The sequence below is a fragment of the Pocillopora damicornis genome, chromosome 6, assembly GCF_964200805.1.
Source record: "Pocillopora damicornis chromosome 6, jaPocDami1.2, whole genome shotgun sequence".
Classification (NCBI taxonomy): Eukaryota; Metazoa; Cnidaria; class Anthozoa; order Scleractinia; family Pocilloporidae; genus Pocillopora; species Pocillopora damicornis.
In genome coordinates, this window is record NC_142675.1 from 13883367 (window position 1) to 13895000 (window position 11634).

Sequence of the window (11634 nt, forward strand, 5' to 3'; positions counted from 1 at the left end):
ATCGATTCACATTCTTCCTTTACAGGTATACCGCTGGATCTATCTTCCCTTGCTGTTGTCGTCTTGCTCCGTCTTGAGAAGTTTTGTGTTTCATATATCGCAAGTGTGGTAAGAACAGGTCGTAGGCGATAAGATACAGCTTGGGAAACAAAGGAAACAAGTCAGAAGGAAGGTTCATAAATAAACAGGTACATCGACTTTGAATTTACATGAATTGAAGAGTTATTCACTTTCATTTTCAAGCTTTGCGTCTCCTTCACTTTCTAATCTATTCATCCTGTCTGGTTAGGTTCTTACATGGATGGATGATTGTTCTGAACAAGAAGGGCAAGGGGTAACCCGTGGAAAAAGGTTCGCTTCATTTGTTTTCATTGAAAATCTTTTTAGGAGTTTATTTTTAAAACGTTAGAGTTATCTATTGACTGAAATAGCGTAAAGGATATGAAAACAGATGTATCCTTTAGATGGCTTTTGAGCCCGCAATGGCTCTACGTTTGAGCGAAATTTTACAGCTCAGTTTAGGACAATGACCGGCATGATGAATAAATATCGTAATGGGGCTTTGCTACCGTTTTCGTTCACATTTTTCAAACAGCAATTTTAGTTTCTGCTGCAAGAATTAAGCGCTACATTACCTGCGTTCGTGTTCCTTGAACAATGTGAACTACACAAACATCTACCGCAACATAGTGTAATTAGTTTGAAATAGGTAATCCCTCTGTGCCTCCTAAACACATGTTTAAAGGATTAACTCTTACAGTTTTAACTATGAACCTAGGGCCTTAGGACGCCTCGTTAGTAATCGCAGTTGAAACTGAATTGATGTTTGAACTGGTCCTATCAAGGCATGCATGTGCGTTAGCAGCACATGTCAAAGTCATATCGACAAAGTTTAGTACCTTTTGTGATCGCAAACAAAGAGACTTGCAATGTGTGTTGAGGTTATTGATTATACTGTATACATGATAGACAGTCACATCATTGACTAGGCTCATGTGCATGAGAACTCAGCCAAGATGCTATTTATTTCCCCCATAGTAATATCCTTGTTGTAATTATTCCTAAATTGTGACAAATTTGATGCTCATTGGATGTATTGTAGTGCATGTGAATTGCAAATAATTTTCAAATGATGCTTGTTTGTGTAGCTCTACCATCTAAATATGGCAGTACTGTTTACATAGGCCTTATGTTATCTACTGCACTGATGTGAAAAAGCACTCCTTAACTTAAGGAAACTTTACAACAATTTCACACATTTCACCAGAAAAGCGTGATCTTCCCTGAGCAAAATACCAGGGGATTGTTTGGTAATCAAGCTGAACTGCTTTGAGAAGATTATTTTCTTAGCACCTTCTTGACTTTTCAGCCAGTGATTTAAAGGGATATACAATTTGGGAAATCTTTATAAAGGAAAATGTCTTCAAGTAAGGTTTAAGTTATTTAACATCAGACACACAGTTGGGTGAAATTAGGTGCTTCAGAGTGTCTAGGCAAAATTTAAACTGAATTTTTTTAAATACATTGATGAAAAAGCTAAATGGGTACCTGTGTGCATGTGCAGTGAGATTAACTTTCATATGGGCTATCATGGAAGAAAAGCCTCCTAATTTATTATTCATTTGGCTGTTTGTTGTATTTGTAAACAGTTTTGATGCTGTAAGAGTCATGACCACCAAGTAGTGGTTTGCTTATATTCAAATGAAATGGTTACGTGTACCATATTTGTATTCTTGCTGCGAAATTTGCAACCAGATTGGACTTTTACAGCTGTATTACAACAGAGGTAGCTTTGAACACCACATCACACAAAAAGTATTTCCTCCTCATCTTAATGTTTACTTTGACCAGAATTCATAAAAAAAATTCAACAAAACAGGAGCTTAAAGGAATTTAAACTGCAAAAATTTTACTTGTAACTTTTTTAAGCACTGAGGAAAATGATTAGCAGATTTGTCTAATTGCATTTGAATATCATGTTATGATGGGTACATTAAAGATGATGGAACTTTGCAAATTGGTTCATGGCACAAATTCCAACCCTATGAGCGGCAACCATGCCAGGCATTATCACAATAGCTAAACAATAGATAGAATGTCAGCTCAAAATCTTAGCTTTACATGTACTTACCTTACTTGACCTTACCTAACCTTACTTGAAGACATGTACTTGTCAAAGGGAAAGAGAAATTAAGTATAACAATAAGAAAAACACAGGCTTCCTTCTTTTGCATTTAGTGGCTTGAAAAAAAAGCACTTTTTGGAAGACTTTTTACCTTGCTAGAAGAAGGAAATCTTTACTTCACTAATGTGGCTCTGCTTCTCCCGCAGTGCTTGAAACTCCCCACACACTAAAAACACAATCCCACTGAGCTAGAAAAAATGTGCTCTTCTTCATTTAGTTCTCCATTAGAGGAAACCCACTTTTCTATATTGGAAGCTTCCTCAAGATGCATGCTTGTATCTTGTGGTTCAGTGTTATTCCTTATTGAAAGCTTCCTTGAGATAAAGGCTTGTATCTTGTGGCTCAATGTTATCCCTTATTCTAATTTCACCTTCATTTTTGCAAACTCAATATCATACATTACCAAATCCACACCAACCAAACAATGAAGTTTGGTAAATCAAGGATACAGATGGACCACACCTTACACCCATGGAGTCATATGGCTGCTAAAGATGATTTGTATGTCTTTTGCAATATGCAAGTTTGTAGTTCATGCTTTTAATTGATTTGCTAGTATTTTTTTTAACAGAAACAAAGTACAAGGAAAAAGGAAAGGATCAACCAATCAAACCACTTCTAAGGAAGTGGATAACAAGAGGTAATGCAAAGGATCAATTAAAGACTGTTAATCTACATTGTTTTTCATTAACTTGACACATCTCAGATTCTCACCACTGTCTAGAAGTTTTTAATGTTGCTTTGTTATTAACTGTAAGAGGTAAACTTGCGTTTCCCACCGACAGATCTAAACCCAGCCATCAAAGGCGATCATCTCTGACACAAAGAAGTCAGTCTACTGTAACCTGCACATACAAGTGAGTCATCTAAAACCATATTTGAAGTCTTTATAGAGGAGCTGATGTAAAATTTTATTTGCTCAATTGTTAGGAAACGAATCAATGATTCAGGTGCATTTCATAAATAATGTATCTGCTTTGTTTAGTTTAAGGTCACGTAGTGCATCAACAAGCCCTCGTTCTAGTACAAGTGATTGTTCAACTCACAGGTGAAGGGAATATCAATAATAGCAGACCTTATGCTTATTTCTTTCAGAGAAGTATTATATTTTTAATGTTATTACAGTTATCTGCAGGTGTCAATAGCATATAAGGTTAATAAGGATGTATTTTACTGCGCTCTGTGCAATCCTTTTTTACTGATTTTCCTCCAAAGTGGCAGCTTAAAAGGAAAATCACTAAATGTTAAAAAAAAGACTTAATATTAAAATTCAGGTCATTATTTTACAAGCACCTAAATAAGGACCTGATATTTGATAAGTTTGAAATTGAAGTTTTGTTCCAAACATGAATAAACTTGAAGAATGAGACATTTGTTTGACTGCAGGTGTTTGCTATACCTTCAGTCACACTAACCATAGTATATATAAACAATTCCATGATCAACATGCCCTCAATAATGTGGTTGCATTGCAGTGACTTCTAATGAGCATTATCTGGACTATGTACTTTCTTGTAATGGCAATAATTTTTGTTTGTGTGAAATTTTTAAAAATTTGTGTCCACCAACAGCTGTAGGTAGCTGTTGCTGAAGTCAATAGAATTTTCTTTCTCTCTTAAGTGGTCAACCAACCCAAGAAAAGCAGGAAGCTTATAGGAAGCCTACGGCTGTGCCTTCATTTGCTGCAGCTTTCAGCAAATCAAGGCAATCCCAGCCTTCTTTGACGGTCATTGGTAATTTGGTGACATCTCAACCCTCTACTCTCCATCTGAGCAATCCCTCATCATCAGCCATTGGTAACTTATCCTCCTCATCCAAGTCTTCCTCTCGTGGAAGACGCTCTGCGTCATCGTCGTCATTATCTGATAAGTCTGCTGGACCAAGCCAATCTGCATCCCGAACTACCTGTGCGCCATCACGAAGTTGGAGAAGGAGTGACCCGCCTGAGCCTAGTACAGGCTTAAGGCGGTCACAGAGATTAAAAGAGACAACGGGATCTTGTGCCAGCAACAGGTCTGGTTTTCATATTAAGTGCTTGTAGTCATTTGAACAGAAAAGCTACTTTGTATTATATCAATACACTTTGTTCCCATGTTTTGGTGATAATACTAAATAACTCTGCTATACAGTTAAGTATATGAATTTCAGTTTGTACTGTAGGGTTGTAGGTGAGGAATAGCCTGTGGTTGAGTTAAGATCTGAGCTTGCTGAAAAGGAGATCTAGAAACAAACAAGGCTCCTAAGCTTCATATTTACAAGTGCTGTGGTGGCACCAATACTCAAGTTATTCAGGAGTTTTTTCAAACCTTTTCACAACAAGGATATGTTTTGATATTCAAAGATTATGCATGTACCACCTAAAAACCATTCATTTCCCTTTACCAAATAATTACCTGCCAGAATCTAGCAATCAATCTTCACTTTCTCATCCCCCAAATTATGCTAGCAGCTGGCACTTAGTGACAAGCTTAAGGTATTATGTTCCTCTCAGAAGTGTGAGAGGTTATTTATAGAGGAACATAACATTGTGAAATAGTGAAACTTACATGTACAAATTCATAACCTGTTAAAAATTTTGCACTGACTGTGCATTCAGTATGTAGAGAAAATATTTTGAAATGCACTTATTTACTTGCATATTGGAAACAATTCCAGTGGTATTTACAGGGGTTTGCACACTAGTCTGATGCTGTTTTTTCTTTTAAAAAAAATTCTTTGGTTTCAGTCGGCATGGGCCAGGAAAGAAGCAGTCGTGGACACGCCGACAATCACCCAGCATGTCAGCTGACAAGTTAGTTGTACAAATAAGACATCACTTGATCTTGAGGAATTTTTTTGTCTACTTATTGACTTTATTTGTCTTTGAGGGAGAGAGTAACATATACTTTTTAAACACAGAAAAGACATGTATGGGCAGTGATCTTTCCTTTTGAGAAAACTAGAAATGCTGTCTTAAAATCATGTTTCAGTTGGGAATTATCATTACCTATGATTAGCCCTGAAGAGTTACATGTAAACTGAAAAATTGTCATCAGTTACATGTTTATGTCCATTCAGTGATCCTTATTTTTATTTGGATAATGACTGTATAAATGCATGTATGAATGATCATGTACATGAAACAAAAATGTACATCATTCTGTGTATACATATTTGTATAAAATCAGATATTATGCATAATCATAGAGCATACACAGTTAATTACACAGTGCATGTAAACTTAAGTTGACTGTACTGATTTGTAAACTTTTTTGAACAGTGCTCCCCAGGAACCAGGATCTTTAGATGGAGGTACATTTTTAACCATTCAAAGCTGTTAATTTATGGAACTGCATATTCTGAGTTTAGATTCTTTATCAAAGAAGTTGAATATATTTGTTCAATCAGTTTGGTTTTTGTTTTTGTTGTAAGTCCTTACATGATTGTTCAATGTTATCAGCATCTAGCCAGAGAACCCATGCAAAAGTCGCAAACTTTGATTAAAATTTAAAGCTGAAGAATTACGGTCAAGTTGCTGACGGTTCAACTCACCAACACCAACTCGCCGATGTATAAAATCTAGTAGAGACGTCGGTAAGTTGGTCTTCAATCTAGTACAACTTATTAGGAGATAAACTTACAGAAAAGTAAAAGATATTTAGTAAAAAAACAGTTTTGTTTTCTTACAACAAAGTTTCTCATATGAGTCTCATATGAACATCGCCCATGAATATAAAAGCTTCAGACACAAGATCTTGTATAGAAAGCCAAGTTTTCATAGAATAATCTGATCGACTGACATGGTGAGTCTTTGCGGTATTGTCACACAATAACTTGTTCGCGTCTGAAGCTTTTATATTCATTGGCGATGTCTACCTTGCTTTATTTGCCATGAGATCCTTATAAACTTTGTTGGAAGAAAACAAAATTGTTTTTTCGCTAAATATCTTTTACTTTTCTATATGTCTGTCTTCTAATAAGTTGCACTGGATTGAAGACCAACTCGCCGACTTCTCTACTCGATTTTAAAGGTCGGCGAGTTGGCGTTGATGAGTTGAACTGTTGGCGACTTGACTGGATACCAAGCTGAACTATAGTCAAACAAGCACAGGGAAGTGACAGCTGTACATGGTTTCATATAGTGCTTTGATTTACATGTTAAAGGTTGAAAAGGTCTTTTGATATAGACTAGATTTTAGTGTTTCTCTATGTGGTAATTGTTTTGAATTATAAGAGTACTATCAATAGAGAATGGTTTGTAATTAAATGATGATCTGGAGAGATTTGGAGGGTTATTTTGTAAATGCATAAATAAAGTTGCTGACATTTTTGCATAAAATGAAGAACTCTCATCCTCAGTATTTTCCTTACAACTTCCTTTTTTTTCATTTTCACAAGAAAGTAAAAGCTAGTTTGGAAGCCAGCCAGTAACTTTTGGATTTAACATTGTCCTCACCGTTGTCTTCACCAATGAGGCCTGTTGCTTTTGAGTAACTTTATTTTTCCTTCTTTAGCTCACGGAACTGCTGAGGATTCTGCTCCTTCTGCTAGTGGTAATTACGAAATTTTGAGGGGGTTGGTTTGTTTTTGCTTTTTCTGTGCCTCTTTTAGGAAAATTTGATTTAATTTAAACTTTGTTCAAAAAATGTCATGAATTGAGAGATGTAGTTCAGATTAAGCAGCATCATAAAGGGTGTAGAGTAATGCTGTGCCATTTTAATATTTTATCTTTGTAAGCTTCGCATCAACCTCCAAAGCAAGTAGTATTATTTAAATCAGCCAAGCAGAATAAAAGCTATAATTAAGAGAGGTGGTAATCTAAGGACATAAAATCCATAGACAAGTATCCACGGTTATTTATATTATGAGCACTTTAAGGCAAGGGCTAGGGAAATGTGCTGTATGATCAGTGACACTGACTGGTAACATTGTTTGTGCCTATAGGTGAAGCCTCCAGAAGTGAATTGGAGGGTTCTGGCAGCCTTGAAGATATGGAGCTAAAAGATGGCGAGTTATCAAGATTACAAGGTCAGTTTATTTTTAGCTTTTTTCTCCCATAACAACAAAATAACCTATTCTTCTGACATGTTTACTCATACGATTGACAAAGATATCACATGCCAACTGTTACTGAATTATAAAATGTAAACTTAAAAGTTTAATTCTACTCATGCAGGAAAAACTCAAGGTATGACTCAAATTCTCTGTATATTTATGTACATGTTTGTTTACTTCTTATGATCAAGTAAATATTTTAACCAAAAAAAGAAACAGATGGATGTAACAATATTTTGGTTCATTGAATTACAGCCCTCCTGGAGGCAAGGGGTGTTCCTTCTCATCTCATTGGTTCATTAGGACCACGGATGCATCAGCTGTTGCACCGAACTATCAGTTCTGGTTCAGGTAAATGAGCAAAACAAACTTGAATAGAATTCTTCTTTTTATGTTATTTCTAGTACCTCATGGTTTCTCAAAGATGACGAATACAAATAATTTTTGAAACAAAATTTTCAGGTAAAACATGAGTTTTATTAAGTGATGTGTACAGTGTAGGATAACATGTGTTTTCAATGCACAGGTGGTAAAGTTCAACAGATGTTGGCAGGAATCCAATCATCTGATGAAGGACAGCAGCTTCAATCTGTCATTGAAATGTGCCAGGTATGTTACAGGAGTGCACTAGTCAAGTTAATTACTCTTCTGTTGTTTAAACTTATTTTAATGCATAGGAGGCCTGGATTTTGTTTCTCTTTCTTTACTTCCTGACAAAAATAAATTCAGCATCAGCCCAATATTACTATGCAGTTCAAAATAATCTTATGAAGTAGGATAAATTTTGTAAATTTTGATACAACATGTTCTCTGAGTTGTATTGATGTATCAGTACAGCTGTAATATCTCATTTCTCATTCTACTTTATTTATCATTCAAATTCCCAGTCATCATGACACATTAAAAGTATTTCCCCAAAGACTGAAAGAAAAAGAAACACCCTTAATGTCATGTTTATGTACTACTACTTGTACTTGTAACCCTTAAAAGAGTCCTGAATTTAAATCGGCTTTTGAAAACACGATTTTATAAGGTTTGAATAAATGCTCTGCAGAATACAGTGTACACGTAGGTTAAGAAAGATATAAGTTGCCATTATAACTTGAGGTGGAGTTGATCTTACTATACAGCTTTTTTAATAATTTTGTTAGAATATAAAAATTGGTTGTTGATGTTTTGGTGCAAAAGACCTTGTTTGACTTGTGCAGAAACAATACAATTGTTCTGAGCTATGGTATACCTTGGAATCAAAGTGTAACAGTGCCAACATTCAATGTAAAGGACTCAATAGAGTTGATGTATCTTTTTGGTGTTTGTTTTTTTAGTTTTTAGTAATGGGTAATGAAGAGAGTTTAGTGGGATTTCCTGTGAAACAAGTTGTACCTGCACTTGTGAGTAGTTACTTTGTCTTACTATGTAGACACTGCTTATGCAGAGCATACAATGTAGCTAGTGTGGCTGATAAGATTTAGACTCAAGTCTACTTGCACACATTTCTGGTGGACAAGTGAAGGATACCAAGGCAAAGCAATGTTACCAAAATTAAAGCGAGGAGGAAATTGGTATAGACTTTCAGAAAGTTTTGGTCTTCTTCATTTATGAAACTAATTAAGTTTGGGTTTCTACTCTCCAATGTGCTAATTAATTAAAAATTAGTGGTAGTTTATTTTCTGACCAAGGCTGTTGTCCTTTGCAGGTAAACTTACTTTCAATGGAGCATAACTTTGATATGGTGAGCAGAGCATTTAGTTAAATTTATCTGACATTTCATTTCTTTGAACTGTACACACACTGTATGATCTCAACACCTCTGTTGATTCTTCTTTGTATTCACATTTTATGTCTTTTTTTTTACATTTTATCAAAGATGAATCATGGCTGTCGTGCCCTAACCTATCTCATGGAAGCTCTTCCCAGATCAACAGCTGTTGTAGTAGAAGCAGTACCTGTGTTTATAGAAAAAGTAAGTTGCAAGATAAGTGTGAACAATACTAATAATAATGATAATAACAATTCTTTCCATGTTAATCAAGACTTAAAAAGATGGAAAAAACATTACAGGCAAAATCTCTTAACCTATAAATATGCATAACATAGGCTTCTATGCTTTGCAAAATGGTGCCATTCTTACTTTCTTTCTAAATACTGGTAAATGTGAAATAAAGAAAAGCTAATTTTTTAATTTGATATAATCTATTAGATCAATCAACTAATAACAACTTGAAATAAATCCATTACATTCTAAGGGGGATTTCTTTTAAACATTTTTCTTTTCTTTTCTTTTCTTCTCTAACTCTTTAAAATTGTTGTTCCTCTCTATCTCTTGGTGGGTTGGTATTTTGAATGAGAGAGATGCTCTTTTTTTTCTGTTTTGTTTTTTTTATTTTTGCTATTACCGTAAGCTGAATGAAAAAAAAAAGAGCCATAACAACAAAACAATTGGGGTTGAGTTAACCTATCAGAACATTAGAAATACAGTATTCAGAGTTGAAAATTAATAATTGCTAGAATTCTGTTCCAAAGGGAAGTCAGCTATCAAATAGTGGCAGCATGGTGGAAAGGGCAAGATTTCAAATGAACAACTTTTGTATTCATCAGTTCTTTGAGACTTAAAGGGATTAATCTCCCTTATTATGGACTTACAGGAGGATCTTTTTGGTCATTATTACTATTATTATTATTTTTTTTTATAGTTACTATTATCATTATTATTTTCATTTTTATAACTTATTATTTTTTATTGCTATTATTATTATTACTATAATTATTATTATTATCATCATCAGCAAACACAAGTACAATCCAAATGCATAGGTAATAGGATCGAATGGAATCCAATTCAGTCTGTAATCATACAAGTGATTAACAAACTTGGACAACTGCAAAACGGAAGTCCAATTTGTTAACCACCAGTATGATTACAGACAGATTGAACAACAGGAAGTCCTGTAACCAATTCATCAAAACCCTGACAAATTTGAGAGAGAAACTAGACAACAGTTAACGCAGTGAAATGGAAGTCAACAGCACACACACATGATGGGTTCTGTCCTTTAACACAGGCATGAGGTGCTAACTGTCCCTTTGACTGTCCTATTACACTGTTCAATTTCAAGCATGACGGATACACTGTCCTATAAGTGCTTGAATTGGGCTGGTGATAACCAATCATGTTCGAGAATTTTATTATAGTTTTGATTAAAACTAGTCTTCTTGTAATAATAATTGTTTTTACCATGTGCTAGCTACAAGTGATACAGTGTATGGATGTTGCAGAGCAAGCTCTCACTGCCTTAGCAATGTTATCCAGAAGACATGGAAAAGCTATCTTGCAAGCTGTAAGTGTTCATGTTCAGTGTTCAATGATACAGTGTATTATACTAGGGTTTTAAGTGTGCTTTGGTAGCCAGGAGTTAATTACCTTCCATCTGTGATATGCTGAGGTTGGTTAGAATGTGGTACTCAAATGAGTGGCAGAAAATTGAGTGGAACTGCTCATGAAATGCAATTTGTGCAATGAAAGGGTCATTTGCCATGATGGGTGAACTACCCTGTTTAACCACACCAGATAATTATGGCAGAACATTTTGTGAATGAAACATGTAAGCTTTTTAGTTGTTCTAGATTTCATGTACTAATTGAATCAAAATGTGAAAAAAGACTTGTTCAGAGAGCGTGCATCTGAAGGGGTGTGAATCAAACTCAAGAAAATTTTAGTTCAGCTTGATGAAGAATTGGAGCCATAACATTTATAACTTAAACAATAATTTGTAAGCAATATACATGTAGATGTTGACCGATGCACTATGAGTCGGGTAATGAACTTTTTTTTTACTTGGAATCCATCAAACTTGCAAACTAAAAGATTGAAATTAATCAAAGCAAATCAGATGTTTGAATGTTGTAAAGAATAACACATTGCACAGGCTTTAATTACATGTAAATCATGTATAAGAAAGGTTTTTGTTCTTGTGATTTTAAGGGCATTATACGATGCAGTTTCTGAGGTAGCTGTTTAACAACTAACTTTGTTTGTGTTTTCTTGACCAAGGGAGGAATGTCAGCTTGTCTTCTGTACTTGGATTTCTTTTCAATATCTGCTCAGGTACAGAATGGTCCAAGGGCCCCAAAATATATTTTCCACACACTGCAATTTAGACCATCTATAAATATTATTTGAATCAATATTTGAGTTTTCCTTTGTTATCAGGTGTAGTGAGAAACTTGAATTTTCTATCCAGTGGTGCCTTGTTTTCAAATTAATACTTATGACTACAAGAATACGTAACAAAATCCTTAACAGACCTTTGTTTACTTTATCATTGTAACTTGTACATAGTGGTCTACATGACAACCCTGTATTTCCACATAGCTTATCAGAGAAGTATTGATTGTGGTTAGAATAAGAAGTCAAG

At 34.9% G+C, this 11634-nt stretch overlaps 1 protein-coding gene across 2 annotated transcripts in view; it reads left to right on the top strand.

Moving 5' to 3' along the window:
- The first annotated feature begins 19 nt into the window (after positions 1-19).
- Positions 20-11634, top strand: part of LOC113672379 (E3 ubiquitin-protein ligase TRIP12) — a 30996-nt gene continuing 19381 nt past the window's right edge. For both annotated transcript variants that reach the window (XM_027188660.2, XM_027188661.2), the window contains exons 1-17: positions 20-188; positions 290-351; positions 2757-2825; positions 2971-3042; positions 3171-3233; positions 3806-4198; positions 4911-4976; positions 5445-5476; positions 6679-6717; positions 7109-7192; positions 7475-7570; positions 7746-7828; positions 8545-8610; positions 8916-8951; positions 9087-9182; positions 10465-10557; positions 11271-11324. In XM_027188660.2, coding sequence (XP_027044461.2) covers positions 302-351; positions 2757-2825; positions 2971-3042; positions 3171-3233; positions 3806-4198; positions 4911-4976; positions 5445-5476; positions 6679-6717; positions 7109-7192; positions 7475-7570; positions 7746-7828; positions 8545-8610; positions 8916-8951; positions 9087-9182; positions 10465-10557; positions 11271-11324 — 1392 coding nt within the window. In that variant the 5' untranslated portion in view covers positions 20-188; positions 290-301. The remainder of the gene's footprint in view (positions 189-289; positions 352-2756; positions 2826-2970; positions 3043-3170; positions 3234-3805; positions 4199-4910; positions 4977-5444; positions 5477-6678; positions 6718-7108; positions 7193-7474; positions 7571-7745; positions 7829-8544; positions 8611-8915; positions 8952-9086; positions 9183-10464; positions 10558-11270; positions 11325-11634) is intronic.